Source organism: Bos mutus, chromosome 8 (genome assembly GCF_027580195.1).
Source record: "Bos mutus isolate GX-2022 chromosome 8, NWIPB_WYAK_1.1, whole genome shotgun sequence".
In the NCBI taxonomy this organism is placed as follows: domain Eukaryota; kingdom Metazoa; phylum Chordata; class Mammalia; order Artiodactyla; family Bovidae; genus Bos; species Bos mutus.
In genome coordinates this window covers 85,490,773-85,508,627 of record NC_091624.1, presented here as the reverse complement: position 1 = coordinate 85,508,627, position 17,855 = coordinate 85,490,773, and the positions used below count along the sequence as shown (strand labels likewise).

Sequence of the window (17,855 nt, the reverse complement as noted above, 5' to 3'; positions counted from 1 at the left end):
CAGTTGATGCAGACTTGTGTCCTCAATAACACTGATTCCTTCAATGAAGATATCATTTGCTTTAGTCTTCTTACAATCGTTCTGAAGGAAAAAGCCTTCAGTGTATTGTTAGGGTATTTACTGCTTGCCTAACATTTATTAATTTTCTGTTTTAACAAAAGCAGAATAAACTTCAAGCTCATAGCTTTACTCAAGCAAGAAGAGTATGTAGGACTTAACTCTCTTTTTTGTATGATAGTTTCCTATATCTCTATTTACCATAATGTGTAAATATTTTTACATAATGTGTAGATATTTTACATCTATCAAAGCGATATGATTCATTTTTAAATTAAAGTCAGTAAACTAAAGATGAATGAAGATGCCAAAAAGTCAGGAAGATAAAAATGAATGTCAAGTATGGGGAATAGTCAAATTATTCTGCAATAACCTATGGAAAGAGCCTACAGAAATCAGAAGAGCCTATAGAAATTCATCTGGTCATTTGTGGCAGCAACCAGCAGATAGCAATAATTTAAATGTATAAAGGGCAAGCAAATACACGTCACATGATATCAGCATAACTCATTGCTTCATAAAAGTCGAGTAACAGTAATCATATTTAGACAAATGCACTGATACAGAGATTTTATGATAAGCTTTCTGTTTAGAACATATTCATATAAAGTGATTTATGGTTAATATGTACCTAAAGGATTTAAATTCACATATCCTGAGACATAGAAAGTAGCTGAAAGAGCTTGTAAAAAATGAATTAAATGCATCTTAATTATCACAAAATATCTGCTGACCAATTTAAATTTTGTAAACAATTAAGTTTTCCTAGCTTCTATTGGATCTAAGAAAAAGGAGTTTTCTGTGTCTATATCAAAAAATTTAGAGAAGAAATAGATGATGAGCATTATAAGCTTCTCTCTAGAAATTCTGGCTTGGATTTATGGTAAAGGTAAAGGCCAAACAAAGTAGAAAATCTAAAGAACCTGAATTTGTGAGCTTCAAAAGGGCCAAAGATGCACAGAGAGTAAGGGATGCCATGGGCAGAAAAGAGCTAAATTAAAAACAAACTTGCTTGTTGAACTTAATTAAAAAGTAGAATAGACATTTGAATCAGTTCTAATGAGGTGGATGAAACTGGAGCCTATTATACAGAGTGAAGTAAGCCAGAAAGAAAAATACCAATACAGTATACTAACGCATATATATGGAATTTAGAAAGATGGTAACAATAACCCTGTGTACGAGACAGCAAAAGAGACACTGATGTATAGAACAGTCTTATGGACTCTGCTGGAGAGGGAGAGGGTGGGAAGATTTGGGAGAATGGCATTGAAACATGTATAATATCATGTATGAAAAGAGTTGCCAGTCCAGGTTCGATGCACGATACTGGATGCTTGGGGCTGGTGCACTGGGACAACCCAGAGGGATGGTATGGGGAGGGAGGAGGGAGGAGGGTTCAGGATGGGGAACAAATGTATACCTGTGGCAGATTCATTTCGATAATACAATATTGTAAAGTTTAAAAATAAAATAAAATTTAAACAAAACTAAACTAAAAAAAAAAAAGTAGAATAGGAGACAGTACTCAAGTGAAAAGTTGAGCATTAAGAAGTAGAATAGAATCTCTGGATAATAAGATATTAACTTGCATGAGTAAAATCTTGGTAACAGGAATGAAGAGAATATCTCCAGAAAGCACTTTACTCAGTCAGTCTACAAACATGATGGAGGCCAGCCAGAGCCAAAGGTTTGGGTTTGCAATGCCTCTTGCCCAGAAGTAGCCACTTGAGCAGTTTAATGAATAAAATAAACATGGCCAGTATTCATGCAACATAAAGAAGCACCCCTGTCACTTCAGTGAGCAGCTGTAAATGCAGGGAATGACAAAGGTGAAAGCTGGACAATTACAGAATGGTGATTACCCACTCTGCAATCAATTCCTACAGGATACATCACCTTTAGGTTACTTCACTCAGACCCAAAGAGTGTCTGACTTCTCTCTCCTGGACCAAGCTGTCCAATGACACCAAGTCCTCATAGGACACCTCAGGGTGCAAGACCTCATCCTTTCCAACAGATGCCTGGCACTGTCCACCTGCTACACCTAGAAACACACTCAGGGCTTTGGATCTCCTAGTCATGTCAAAGAGCATGAAGCAAACACATCACTGACAACACAAAGTGTACTATGGGCATCTGGAGCTCTCAACAACTACTTAATGAGCAACTTCAAACTGCCATGTAGCTGTCTAACATGCTATACAAGAGAAGGGCATTTCCCTGTATCTATACTGGCATCAGTCTTCCACAAGCAAACAGATGTACAACGAACAGTCGAACACTCTACTCTCACTGGTAAAGATTCCCTGATGCCTTATTGGAAACTGACAATTCAAAAAACTCTTCAATGTTCTATAGCCTCTCCATTCCAAAGTTAACGAAATTGTCACTGTGCTACCAGCCTACCAAGCTAAGAGGATGCTCAGAAAGTAATTAAGAGCCTCACTGTTTAAAACTGATCAGGGACTACAAAAAGAAAATTGTGTTTCACCAGAGAAAAATATCAATAACTAAACACAGAGCGGGGACTGTAAAATATAGCACATATTAAAAGAGGCTTATGTAATGAGAAAATCTTGACAACAAATGAGACTTAAATTGTATGTGTCAGTGTTTGTATTGTATGTGTATGTGTGTGTGTGTGTATGTGTGTGTACAAATATACATTCATAAGCACACATACAGATATATGTGTTACCAACACCCACTTTTACAGTCTGGGTACATGGAGACACCACAGTTCCCAGCCTCCTCCCTTCTTCCCTTGAATTGAGGCATTCCAAGATTTTGGCCAGGTTACAAGCTCCAGCCAACTGAACACAAACATAAATGATTATTCCTTCTATTAGTTTTCTGTTGTTGGATAACAAATCACCACAAACTTAATAGTTGAAGACAATATCTATTTGTTAGCTCAGACTTCTACAGGTTGGGCCAGCTTGCCGGGGTTCCCTGCTTAGAGTCTCATGAGCCCTCAGGGTGTCTGCAGCTAGACTGGGCTCTTCTCTGCAGACTCTGGGAAGAAGTCTCCTTCCATTCATATCGTTGGCAGAATTTGGTTCTTCAAGGCTGTGAACCTTAGAAGGTCCCTGTTTCCTTGCCGGCTGCCATCCAAGAGCTTCTCTCTGCTCCTAGAGAGGAAATACACTCCTTCTCACATGGCCCCTTCATCTTTAAATAGCAACAGTATGTGTAGTCCTTTCTGACCTCCTCTTCTGCTACCAGCATCCCCCACCCCCCAAAAAATGCTCTTCTTTTAAAGTGCTCATGGGATTACATTAATCCCAACTGTATAATCCCCCTTTTGCCATATAAAGGAATAATCTCAGGAGACATCTTTCCATAGTGACAGGCTGACCTACCCTCAAAGGGGAGGGGCCTGTACAAGAGGGAGGGTCACTGAAGGTCTTATCATTCTGCCAACCACACTCCTCTTCCAGGTTTGGCCCATGAATATCTCCCTGCTTGTTCCAACACACACTTTCCCTTTGGCAACCTTGAAAATTATGTGTTAAAGATGGCAGAACTTATTTTGGATTCCTGAAGCATATAACAGGAAATAAGAATAAAAAGAGCTTTGAGTAGCAAAGATCCATTAAAACATGTTGGTGAAACCAAAGCATCAGAACATCTTTCAAAGTGCAGATAACAAAAACCAAATGTACTGGTTGAAAATGAGATCTAAGACAGATTGAATGGATCCAATGGAGAAGAGAAAGATTCCATGTGGTAACTGGCAAATGAAATGACAAGAAGAAAACTGAAGAAGCCTTCAGACCTTTTGAAGAAACGCCACCAGTCAAATCAGCTATGAGCAGTTCGTAGTCTAAAGCTTGAGACTGTAAAGTGACAACCAAATTTAAATAAACAGGAAGCCAACTAAAGAATCTATGCAGCATCCAGAGGTCACACTCCTTGTCACTCTCTTTAAATTTAGCAAGATTAGAGAGAGAACAAGAGAGTTCTTCCCAGATTGCAGAAACAGGGTGAAGCCAAGGAACTTCCTCTTCTGTAGGAACTGGGGATTGCACAAGGCTTACTCAGCAGGTGGCACCACTGTTATGAAGCACAAAGGCCATGATTCCCATTCTTCCCTTTTCCAAGTGGGAGTGTTCACTGTGGATGATGGTTCTTGTACACTAAAAAGCAAGGCAAACCATATCTGCCTACCTTGATACTAAGATATTGCTTAAACTGCTCCAATGAGGATCTGTTCATAAATTCAGTTTGAATTATGAGAAAGATACTTCTGTTTCTACCAGATACCATACTTTGGAAGAGGCTAGACAATCAGTTTCAGTTGCTCAGTCATGTCTGACTCTGCAACCCCATGAACTGCAGCACATCCAGCCTTCCTGTCCATTACCAACTCCCAGAGTCCACCCAAACTCATGTCCATTGAGTCGGTAATGCCATCCAACCATCTCATCCTCTGTTGTCCCCTTCTCCTCCTGCCCCCAATCTTTCCCACCATGAGGGTCTTTTCCAATGAGTCAGCTCTTCACATCAGGTGGCCAAAAGATTGGAGTTTCAGCTTCAACATCAGTCCTTCCAATGAACACCCAGGACTGATCTCCTTTAGAATGGACTGGTTGGATCTGCTTGCTGTCCAAGTGACTCTCAAGAGTCTTCTCCAACACCACAGTTCAAAAGTATCAATTCTTTGGCACTCAGCTTTCTTTATAGTCCAACTCTCACATCCATACATGACCACTGGAAAAACCATAGCCTTGACTAGACGGACCTTTGTTGACAAAGTAATGTGTCCGCTTTTTAATATGCTGTCTAGGTTGGTCATAACTTTCCTTCCAAGGAGTAAATGTCTTTTAATTTCATGGCTGCAATCACCATCTGCAGTGATCGTGGAGCCCCAAAAAAATAAAGTCAGCCACTGTTTCCACTGTTTTCCCATCTATTTGCCATAAAGTGATGGGACTGGATGCCATGCTCTTAGTTATCTGACCTTTGAGCTTTAAGCCAACTTTTTCACTCTCCTCTTTCACTTTCATCAAGAGGCTTTTTAGTTCATCTTCACTTTCTGCCATAAGGGTGGTGTCGTCTGCATATCTGAAGTTTGTGCTTCCTCCAGCCCAGCGTTTCTCATGATGTACTCTGCATATAAGTTAAATAAGCAGGATGACAATATACAGCCTTGACATACTCCTTTTCCTATTTGGAACCAGTTTGTTGTTCCATGTTCTGTTCTAACTGTTGTTTCCTGACCTGCATATAGGTTTCTCAAGAGGCAGGTCAAGTGGTCTGGTATTCCCATCTCCTTCAAAATTTTCCACAGTTTATTGTGATCCACACAGTCAAAGGCTTTGGCATAGTCAATAAAACAGAAATAGATATTTTTATGGAACTCTCTTGCTTTTTTGATGATCCAGCAGGTGTTGGCAATTTGATCTCTGGTTCCTCTGCCTTTTCTAAAACCAGCTTGAACATCTGGAATTTCACGGTTCACGTATTGCTAAAGCCTGACTTGGAGAATTTTGAGCACTACTTTGCTAGCGTGTGAGATGAGTGCAAATGTGCAATAGTTTGAGCATTCTTTGGCATTGCCTTTCTTTGGGATTGGAATGAAAACTGACTTTCCAGTCCTGTGACCACTGCTGAGTTTTCCAAATTTGCTGGCATATTGAGTTCAGCACTTTCACAGCATCATCTTTTAGGATTTGAAATAGTTCAACTGGAATTCTATCACCTCCACTAGCTTTGTTCGTAGTGATGCTTCCTAAGCCCCACTTGACTTCACATTCCAGGATGTCTGGCTCTAGATGACTGTGAGTGATCACACCATCATGATTATCTGGGTCATGAAGATCTTTTTTGTACAGTTTTTCTGTGTATTCTTGCCACCTCTTCTTAATATCTTCTGCTTCTGTTAGGTTCATACCATTTCTGTCCTTTACTGAGCCCATCTTTCTGAGCAAATTTCCTAGGAGCTGAATGATTCTAAAGAATGAGGGATAGTTTCTCCACAGTCATCATACCATATATAATTGGAGGAGAGAGTTTAGAGCAAAGCAAGAAGATCATTTCTGAATACAGAAGCTGTACTAGATATAAAATCTTCATAAATAGTAAAGTTATTTCCCAAAGCATCAGACTCAGCTGAGGTTTCCATATCATTTGAAAATATTTTGTTGATAGTCTGCAGGAACACTTGGCAGGGTCTCATAACAAGGTATTTTAAAAGTTACGGCTATACATATTTCTCTTCTTAGTCTTTATTATCCATCATAGACCATGTAAATCACTCTTAAACTTTAGGCTCCAAATTGATTAGGGAGGTAAAGAAAATCTAAACCACAAAGAAAAAAAAAGAGAGAGGTTGCACTGTGAAATATTTAAAACTTCATATTTTGTTTCCTGCTCCCTCAATATCCCCACAGGCTCAAGCTGTGAGCACCCCACCCAGGTGACCAAGTGCACCCATGTGATAAGCCGGGCCCGACTACAAGGTCCTTTCTCTGCCCATGAGCTAGTAACATTCTCGTGAATCGGGGAGAGTCCCTCATGCCTTTTCTTGTGTACTCCATCCTGACCTTCCATAAAGGTGCTTGTCCATCTTGTCCATGGGTCTCCTCTCTTGGCTCCACCTGCTGGGCTGAACCCACTTTCCTGGTCCCCCGCCCATGTGGCCCCCTCTCAGTGTGCAGTGATTCTCTCTCTCCAGGACCTGTGAGTATAGTAAACTTTGTTTTCCTAAACCTCCTTGTTCTCCACTTAAGTCCACACTCAACTGATCACATAAAAAAAGAAAAAAAAAAAAAATAGAACAAGGGCACAAAGGATTAAAAGGACAGAAAAGAGGAAAAAGGAAAGGCACGGACATCCTTTGATTTCCTTCCCCCTACTCTCCTGCCTATCTGGCCATCTGAAGGACTACTCATCCCAGGAAAGCCCAACCACTCTGAACCCTGGAGCTGCTCTTGAACCTCACTGTTCTCATTATTCACTTATCAACAGTCTTCCCTTCTGCTCACTTCCTCAAACTGCCCACTCTAAAGAAAGCCCGGGACTCCAGACACCTTCATGCAGCACAAGGGCTCTGCAGAATGGAATCTTCTCTGCCAGTGGAAGCAGCCCAATATAAAGTCCTCCCTCCAAAATCACATTTCTTCTCAAAACAGTCACCACCTTACCCAACCAAGTCTTACCATTTTCAAGGGTATTTATAATTAATTTGGAAGGTACTTTAAATTTTCCAAGGAGATTGAAACCAATACTCATATAAACTCAATTTAAAGCATTAAGGAATCGCTGTGGGGGTGGGGGGAGCCCTTGCATAAATATAACCATGTCAACAACAAACACTTTAATCACAAAGCATTTCAGGAGCTTCCCTGGTGGCTCAGTGGTAAAGAATCCACCTGCCAATGCAGGAGACACAGGTTCCATCCCTGGTCCAGAAAGATACTACAGGCTGCAAGTGGAGCAACTAAGCCTACACACTACAACTCCTGAGCCTGTACTCTAGGGCCTGGGAACCACAACTGCTGAGCCCACATGCCACATGAAGTCCAGCACCACAGAGCCCGTGCTCCACAACAGAAACCATGGCATTGAGGAGCCTGCACACCACAACCAGAGAGTGACCTCCAATCACCGCAACTAGAGAAAGCCCTCACACAGCAACAAAGACCCAGCACAGCCACAAATAAAAATAAATAAAATTATTTTTAAAAAAGAAGAAGAATCTCAGTCTCAAGCAAAATTATTCTCAGTCAACACATTCAGTTAAAACACTCAACAGGCCCATTTGGCAAGTGTATCAATAGTCCCGTACAGTTGTGAGGGTCAGACCACAAAGAAGGCTGAGTGCCAAAGAACTGATGTTTTCAAATCATGGTGCTGGAGAAGACTCTTGAGAGTCCCTTGGACAGCAAGAAGAGCAAAGCAGTCAATCCTAAAGGAAATCAACCCTGAATATTCACTGGAAGGAGTGATGCTGAAGCTCCAATACTTTAGCTCCCTGATGGGAAGAGCCAACTCATTGGAAAAGACCCTAGGAAGGATTGTAGGCAAAGGGAGAAGGGGGTGGCAGAGGATGAGAGGATTAGACATTAATAGCACCACCAACTCAATGGACATGAACTTGAGCAAACCCTGGGAGATAGTAGAGGACAGAGGAGCCTGGCGTGCTACAGTCCATGGAGTTGAAAAGAGTTAGACACAACTTAGTGACTGAACATCAACAACTACAAAAAACAATCAGGAAATTAGAGCTCACTAACAACTTTTTAAAAAAACATGGTTCAAGTTATCCTAATTATAAAAGCATGGCACTCTCACAAACATCCCATTCAATTCTGACACCTCTAGAAATTTTTTAAAAAATATATGATTGCCCCTAAAATTCACTCAGAGAAAGCTGCCTTTTGATCAGACATTCTAAAGCCCAATAAAAAAGAAAGAACGAAAGAAATGGAGGAAGGTATTGTAAGAACCACTTCATTCTCTCCTGATGACATAATCAATTTCTTATAATGTATTTTTTATTCTAGGAGGAAGAAAGTTAGGGACTAGGAATTCCTTTAAAAAGCTGATGGTAGGCTAAGGACACTCTCCCGCAGAAAAATGCACACATAAAATGCGGCGTAATTTCAGGAAATAAACAGGCCCTCTGCAGTCTATTATGGACACCAGGCTAAGAAACTGACAGGATGCAGGAATAGAGATGAGCCATACTTGAGATTTCGAAAGCAGCAGAGATTTTACAGCTTACAGCAGGCAATTAAGGAACTGAGAGCCTCACTCAGATAAAATCATAGCTAATTAATTAAATACTTTAACCAGGTTTAAAGTACTTTTAAGTTTTAAGGAGCAGCAGAGGATGAGATGGTTAGACAGCATCACCAATTTAATGGACATGAATTTGAGCAAACTCGGAGATAGTGAAGGACAAGGGAGCTTGGAGTGCTGCACTCCATGGGGTTGCAAAATCTCAGGCACGACTTAGCGACTGAACAACAACCAGTTTTAAATCTTGCTGAATCAACAAATGCATAAACAGATTCATGTAACATTCTCCAGAGAAAATATCTATAAAACACAGCATTTTAAATGTGATGAAACCCTGAAGAAATTAGTTAAAACAGAAAGGTACAAAAGACCAATGTAATTAAATGTTTCCAGTTGAAAAATCTGAATGTGACAATAATTACTACCAGGCTATATCATATGTAATTAACACAGGCTAATCAAATATGTTTTATCCTTTTGAAATATGCTACGTATGTATACTAACCAAACTCATTGAAAAGAAGCCAGTGTTACTCCCTCAATTGTGTCCAACTTGTTGCAACCCCATGAACTGTAGCCCACCAGGCGCCTCTGTCCATGGAATTCTCCGGGCAAGAATATTGGAGTGGATTGTCATTTCCTTCTCCAGGGGATCTTTCCAACCCAGGGATCAAATCCGGGTCTCCCACATTGTGGGCAGATTCTTTACCATGTGAGCCACCAGCAAAGCCCAAAAAGAAGAAAGTGTATCTCGTTTTGGACTACGCTGGTGGCTCAGTCAGTAAAGAATCTGCTTGCAATGCAGGAGACCCAGGTTCAATTCCTGGGTCTGGAAGATCCTCCCAGAGAAGGAAAGGACAACCCACTCCAGTATTTTTGCTTAGGAAATCCCATGGACAGAGGAGCCTGGCAGGCTACATACAGTCCATGGGCTCACAAGAGTAGGACACGACTTAGTGACTAAACCACCACCAACCACCATATCTCTTTTTATGTAATAAAAAGTTATTATTTACAGAGTGAGTTGTCCTTTTACATTGAATCAAGTACAATATTTAGAAGAAAATTGTAAATACTTTAGGAAAATAAGGACTTGTTATGGACTATTTATGCCCACCCCCAAAATTCACATGTTAAAGTCCTATCCCCCAGTATCTCTGAGTGTGACCTTATTTGGAAATAAGGTCATGCAAGTGTAATTACCTAAGATGAGGTCATACCCATCAAGTAGGTTGGACTTCCAACCCACCCTATTGTCCTGGTGTCCACAAAAGACAGAAATTGGGAAACAAACAGGAAGACCACGATGTGAACATGAAGGCACAGATCAGGGTGATGTGTCTACAAATCAAGAAAGGCCAAAGACTGCCAGCAAACCACCAGAAACTAAGAAAAAGGCCTGGGACAGATTCTTGCCTAGTGCTTTCAGAGGAAGCAAAGCCCTACTGACCCCGGCACCTTATCTGCAGAAGTGTTGCTGCTGCTGCTTCTAAGTCGCTTCAGTCGTGTCTGACTCTGTGCAACCCCATAGACGGCAGCCCACCAGGCTCCCCCGTCCCTGGGATTCTCCAGGCAAGAACACTGGAGTGGGTTGCCATTTCCTTCTCCAATGGGTAAAAGTGAAAAGTGAAAGTGAAGTCGCTCAGTCGTGTCTGACACATTTATATTGTTTAAGGCACTCAGTTTGTGATACTTTGTTGCAAATGACACCTTGTCTTCAAAAGGGTGAGACAATAAATTTATGTTGTTAAAGGCACTCAAATACTGATAACTTCATTGTTGATACAAAGTGACACTTAGTTGCAACTTTCCAAACTAATACAGAAACCTAAAATTTTACTCTGAAGAACCTTCACTGTACAGCAAGCTATGTCCCTATCGAATGCTTGATAATGTTTTTTTTTTAAAGCACAGATTTTGTAAGAACAGCATGTTAATTGGAACTGGAGAGCTATTTTTACCTAATCTGCTGCTGGTTTAAACCAACAATTGGGGGGGTGGGGGACGGCATTACTGTTGCTAAAATGAAATTTCAATATGCATAAAACTCACAAAAGTAGAATAATGCATGCTTATTTTCCCTATTTTATAGTTTTAGAAAGGTGTATCTTATTTATTCTAATTGCATGATAAATTATATCTTTATGAGCAATTAAGTAATAAAGTATATTTAAGTTTAAAAGATGATTAATTTTTGCTATTTTAACATGTTCTCAAGCTTAAAGGATTTTCCCCTTTAATAAAATTTATTTGGCAAAAGCATTTTTTAACCTCTAAAGAACAGAGATGAAAATAATTGTCAGCAACAAGGCAGAAATAATCACTTCCAAACCAAGAAAACAGTGGTGACACATCTAATCAGGTTTCCAGTCAGTGGGTAAACACTAAAAATTATACTGCTTTATTAATGCAAATATCATCCCTCACAAACATAAGCAAAACGCTCGATTTCACAGAAATAAGAGGAATGCTCCTGAAGTGGAGCCTTTCACTTATAAACACAGTGTATCTAATCTAGCATATCCATTCTCAAAAGGAAGTAATTCTAGGTCTAAAGTTTTCTCTGTACAGAAGATCAGGTACATGGAATGTATGGTGGGGGAAAGGGGGTTGAGGGAGGCATGGCTTTAAAAGTAGAACATGACCATTTCCCTTAATATCTTTGTCACATGTAAACATTAGCACTGGCTTTAAAAGCCCTTGAAAATGCCCATACATGCACAGGAAGAAAAACATTTGCCTTGGGCTTTCTAAGACTGTGCTACATTAGGTTATAGACAAGGGATTGCATGTCACTTCACCTTTAAAATGAAAGGTTTTCCAGTAAAAAAAGAAAGCAAGAAAGAAAAAGAAAGAAAATGACACAGTGATTCTGTGTCTGGATTCAGTGTGATAGACACTAATCTCATCTTATTACAAACAGACCTCCTCCAAGGCTCTAAGAAGTTCCTTCATATCACAATTCAAGTTTTTATTCCAAACTTCAGAGTTGCACATAACTTAGCTAAAATGGAGTGGCTTGATTATTTTGTTGTTGTTGTTGTTAAGGCAGCAAAGCTAGAAATCCTAGATGCTAGGATTTCCTCATGTCTCATTATTATGAATATAGATCAGTATTTTATACTAATAAAACCATTTTTAATAATAATTTATTGAACACTTTCTATGTGTGTTCTACAAATCCATTTGTCCTTATGTCAATTCTAAGAAATGGTTCTTATTCTAGCAAGGACAGATTCAAAAGTTAAATAACTTGCTGAAGGTCACAGACAGCAGAGACGGGTCAATCTTTAGCCTTTCCCACTCCAAAGTCAAGGTTCTTAAGTGCCTTTTAGGACACCAAGGTTTATAAAGGAAGTCTTCAGCATCAAAGTGGAAAAAAGGCGTGGTGCTGGTCAGTTTGGTGCTGGGGGTAAGGGGGATCAGGGTGCTTTATAGAAATGACAAGTACCGGAAATAAAAATGGTTAGTGACATCAGCGAAGTTCTGCCTGATAATTTACGGATAGCATATATGCTGCTTCTGTAACCCTGAAGGAATGTGAAGTACACAGTTATTAGAAGCCTTCCAAATTACATCAATAATGCACTTATACTTGCAAATATTTCTGGCACAGAGGTCTCAGGAAGATCCAAGGTGATAAAGCAAAATTACATTAACGGTATTTTTTACCAAAATAGTCTTAGTTTTCTCCATTTCTCAAGTTGACAAATATAACAGGTTCTATAAAGGCAAGTCTGTAATGACGAAGATGGCACATGAGCACACAGGGGATGAATTTCACACCGTGTTTGTCACCGTAACTTAACCAAAATTCTGTAAAACATAACCCTCACCTTCTCTGGAGGTGGTTTACAATAGAACTGTTATTGTGGCAGCCTTAGAAAACCTCACTAGATCTGAGGTTCTACAAAATAATGAGAAAGCTTGGTATTACTTATGGGCAAATCTATGAAAAAATATTTAAGGCTAAATTAGGAGAAATAGTTAAAGAAAGCAACAAAGTTCTTAGCTTAAGATCTCTTAAACTAGAACTGTTTCAGAGGGTTAAAAAAAAAAAAAACACCGGTAACCATACTCATTATATAAGAAATAGGTCACATTATAAGTATATTCTTATTTTTCCTATGTATGACTTTTCAACTCAGCCCAGCGAGACTTAAATGATTTTTTAAGTTTTATTATAATCAGTTTATTAACCCCATAAAGATGGGCACATCCAAAACATAAAAGGCTCGCTAAAAATAATACGTTGAAATACATGATGATTTGGTAATGTTAAGGCTGCAAAACCCATGGGAAATTAAAGGCATACAGACTGCTGTCGGTCGAGGCTTGGCCTCAAAGGAGTTTCACAACCGAGTTCTCCAAGGAAAAGTTAATGCATGAGCTTCCCAGAAGGAAGCCCCAACCTCCCATTCCTTGGAAGTCCGCGGACTCTGTGGAAGGAGGGATTCCGAGACCACAGGCGAGGAGCGCAGACCGCGGGCATCTCCGCAGCCACCCCGAGGGAGGGCCACCTCTCGTGCCAGCACATCCCGGGACAGCCGGGCGCACCGACACCGCAAGGTCACCAGGGAAGAGGCGACTTTACATAATCTCCCGCCGCGCCGCCCGGGCACCCGGGCCCCCTCCTGCGGCGCCCGCGCTGGGCCATGCGGGGGCGGCGCTCTGAGCGAGGAGGCTGGACGCCCGGGACCGGTGGAAGCCCGCAGCGCCGCCCGCAGCCGGGGGTGGAGGACGGAGCTCCGGGATGCCCGGGTCGCTGCCGCGGAGGGCGGGGCGGGCGATGCGGGGAGAGGCCGGGGAGGGCTCGGCGCGGGCCGGGGTCCCCAGGCTCCCGGCCGGCTGCCTGCGCCCAGCGCGCCCCCCGCGGCTCCTCCCGGGACCGCCCCGCGGCGCACCTGTCTAGTGCCTTACTTGAGTGGCTTTGTGGAACTGCTTCTTGAGCCCGGCCACCGACATGGTGCTGGAGGACGCGCGGGCGGCTGCGGCGCAGGGATCCGGCGGCGGCGGAGCAGGGCGGGAGGACCGAGCCGAGCGGCGCGCTGTCCAGGCCGCCGCTCGTCGTGCAACCGCCGGGGCTGTGGGCGCGGGGGCGCGGAGCTGCGCGGGACGCGGGCTCGTGCGGAGAGACACCCTGACGTCAGGGGCGGGTGATGCAGGCTCTTAAAGGGGACGCGGGAAGCCCCGCCCCGGGCGCGGGGTTGGTGCGGCAGGTGCTGCGGCACGCGCTACCTGGGCACTGGTAGCCGCCACAGCACCTGGCTCTGCCACACCGGCCGGCAGCGTGTTCAGAGGGCCAAGGGCATTCTTCAGCCCCGGAAGTGTCCTCGTGCCCCGCGGACTGCACAGCGGTGGCTGCAGGTTGGCAACCCAGGCACCCGCAAGACTCAGGTGATTTGCTTGGCTTCCAGGTAGCCGCAGAGGCGCTGCCTAAGCCAACCCTCCTGCCCTTTGAGCTTGCCCTCTTTGCAGCCTGGAAAGGAGTGGTGTTCTCTCTGGGGTAATGAATAAGTCATTGCTCCTTGCTTGCTTGTTCACAGAAAACATTTCACTGTCCTGGTTTCACTATCCCTTAAGCCTCCTTAACGCTGGGGAAAGCCACCAATGCTGGGTTTTTTGTTTTTCGGTTTTTTTTTTTTTTCCTAGATCTGTCACAATTTGATGACTTAAAAAGAAGATGAAAAAAATGTTAAACCTTAAAGCTGGTCAGGTAAATAGACTTGAAGTCGGATATTACTACAGTAATAACACTTAATCCTCTGTTTACAGTTATAAAAACATATGACTATGACATTCCTTAGGAGAAGGCAATGGCACCCCACTCCAGTACTCTTGCCTGGAAAATCCATGGATGGAGGAGCCTGGAGGGCTGCAGTCCATGGGGTCACTAGAGTCAGACACGACTGAGCGACTTCACTTTCACTTTTCACTTTCATGCACTGGAGAAGGAAATGGCAACCCACTGCAGTGTTCTTGCCTGGAGAATCCCAGGGACTGGGGAGCCTGGTGGGCTGCCGTCTATGGGGTCGCACAGAGTCGGACACAACTGAAGCAACTTAGCAGCAGCAGCAGCATGACATTCCTTTATGACAGTAGATTTAGGATTTAATCTAAAATAAACAAATGGGGCTTCCCACTTGTCCAGTGGCCGAGAATCTGTCTTCCAATGCAGGGGACACAGGTTCAGGGAACTAAGATCCCACATGTCATCAGGCAACTAAGCCCAAGCGCTGCAACTATGGAGTCCCCCAGCAGCAATGAAGACCTATGGCAGCCAAATAAATAAATAAATATTTTAAATTAATTAAATAAGTATTACATAATGTAAAAAAGCATGAATCAAGTTGTACGAATACTGCATATGTAACAAAGTATACATGATTGGGCTAAAGCAAAACCACTGTAACTTGACAAATACTGTTTCACTTATACAAGTTACCTAGAATAGTTAAATTCATAGAGTCAGAGAGTACATTGGTAGGTGTCAGGGGCCGGGAGTGGGAGGGTGGAGGGAATTGGGAGTTAGTGTCTAATGGAGACAGAGTTTCAGTTTAGGAAGGTGACAACCTTGGGAGATGAATGATGGTGAGAGTTACACAACCATGTGAATGTACTCAGTGCCACTGAACTGTACAGTTAGATATGGTTAAAATAGTATGTTTTATATTATGTGACTTTTACCAAATTAAAAAAAAACTTAAAACTCTGCTGTAACTGGATGAATTGGTAGAGCAGCACTAGTTGGCTTCTGTATTCTGGTCATTAACCACTTGATCTGCTTTTTCTAGGACTAAGAAGCACATAGAGAAGAACTTGAATTGTGTCCCCATGTGGGGACCAAAAGCTATAAGCAGAAAAAGCCAGAACGGCAGAAGCCAAGGTGAGAGACACTGCCAAGGACGAGTAAGAAACAGCATGGCAGAATAGGAGGACTGAGGATGCCTGGCATCATCTCTTCAACCCCTGCCACCTGGGAGGAACCACAGACCCCGCCCCCACCCTTCCAGCCAGGCCGCTTGGGCACAGGGTGAACAGATGATCCTGTACATCAGCTGATCTACCGATCACAGCCCTTGATAATGTGAATTGAAACTCATAAAGGCAGACTCAAGCAGTTAGTGGCAGGTCACAGACCAACAAGAGCGCATGGACTCCTGATCCCAGGCTGCCAAGTGAAGCGGGCAAAAGGAGCAGATCTCCAAAGTGAAAGTCATTCCTGCTGTTTACGTACCTTTCAGATACAAGGTGGAATTGCATTTTCCAAACCCCTTGTGGTTAAGTGGGGGTGCTGTGACAAGTTTTAACTAGTGGGTTAAGGAGGAAAGTGACTGTCACCCCTTGGTAGAGAATTTAACTGTTGGAACAAGATGCTACAAAGCCCTTTCCCCTCCCTAAGAGTATCTCAGGTGGTTGTGGTCTGTCAACCAGAATCCAGAGTATGGACAAAGCAGGGCAAGGTCTCAAAAGACATTTAGCATGAGTGAGGAATAGACCTGAGTCATTTCGATTCACTGAGTCTAGGGTGGTTACTGTGACAAACCTAGAGAAAAAACCTAGCACAAAAGAGAAAATGTTTTCCCATTTCTCAGAAGAGAAAGGGAGACTTGCTATTTCCTGCCATGTGTATTTTAGTTTTTGTCATTAGATGTCCATGAAGTGGCCTGTATGTTCTCACAAAAGCCTCAGTGAAGTTTGGGGAGGTGTGTTCTCTTCTTTGTAGCCTCACTGAAGCAGTGAGCAGACTCAACCACAAGGCCTGAGGATCAGAAGGAAGGGTGACTTCAGGTACTGATCCTACCCTGACCTCTTACCCTGTGTTTTCCTTACCAGTTGGAGATAGTTCTCCAGTAGTCATATATGGATGTGAGAGTTGGACTACAAAGAAAGCTGAGCACTGAAGAATTGATGCTTTTAAACTGTGGTGTTGGAGGAGACTCTTGAGAGTCCCTTGGACTGCAAGGAGATCCAGCCAGTCCATCCTAAAGGAGATCAGTCCTGGGTGTTCATTGGAAGGACTGATGTTGAAGCTGAAACTCCAATACTTTGGCCACCTCATGTGAAGAGCTGAGTCATTTGAAAAGACCCTGATGCTGGGAAAGATTGAGGGCAGGAGGAGAAGGGGACGACAGAGGATGAGATGGTTGGATGGCATCACCAACTCAATGGACATGAGTTTGGGTAGACTCGGGGAGTTGGTGATGGATAGAGAGGCCTGATGTGCTGCAGTTCATGGGGTCGCAAAGAGTCAGACACGACTGAGCGACTGAACTGAACTAGAGATAGTTCACAGTTAGCTCTGGGGAGCCATAGGAAATTCTAAAGGAATCTCAGAGCAAGGGACAGTCCATGTTTCACAAGAACATCACACAGGGAAAGATGAAAGTCCTGATGATAGTTAAGTGGGGCTACTGATCCATCAGCACCCAGGACAAACCAGTAACCAGTAATGTGAGGTTAATCAGGTCCCAGCAGTGGTTTGCCTAGGGCACATTTACTCATGTCTGTAAGGCCCACCATGTGATCTCTAGATTCTTTTTTTTTTTTTAATTTAAATGTATTTATTTATATTTTTAATACATTTATTTTTAATTGGAGGATAATTGCTTTACAATATTGTGTTGGTTTCTGCCATACATCAACATGAATCAGCCATAGGTATACATACATCCCCTCTCTCTTGAACCTCCCTCCCACCTCTCACACCATCCCCACCCCTCTAGATCATCACAGAGCACCGGATTTGAGCCCTATGCGCTATACAGCAAATTTCCAGTGGCTATCTAGTTTTACACATGGTAATGTACATGTTTCCATGCTACACTCTTGATTGGTCCCACCCTCTCCTCCCCACCTGCCCCTCCCCCAACAATAACACAAGTCTGTTATCTATGGCTTGATTCTAGGAAACTCTGAAGAAGTTTGGACTCACTGCAGGACTAGATGGAGCTCTAGACTAGAGAGATAAGAGTATTACAATGGCTGCTTTTGTAACCTAACAGTTGATGAAGCTGGTATATACAAATACACACACATGAAAAGGC

The 17,855-nt window shown here is 42.6% G+C and overlaps 1 protein-coding gene across 1 annotated transcript in view; it reads right to left on the bottom strand.

Annotated features, from left to right (window-relative positions):
• Positions 1-13,939, bottom strand: part of SH3GL2 (SH3 domain containing GRB2 like 2, endophilin A1) — a 226,320-nt gene extending 212,381 nt beyond the window's left edge. The window contains exon 1 of the mRNA XM_070376126.1: positions 13,729-13,939. Coding sequence (XP_070232227.1) covers positions 13,729-13,773 — 45 coding nt within the window. The 5' untranslated portion in view covers positions 13,774-13,939. The remainder of the gene's footprint in view (positions 1-13,728) is intronic.
• Positions 13,940-17,855: the final 3,916 nt, after the last annotated feature.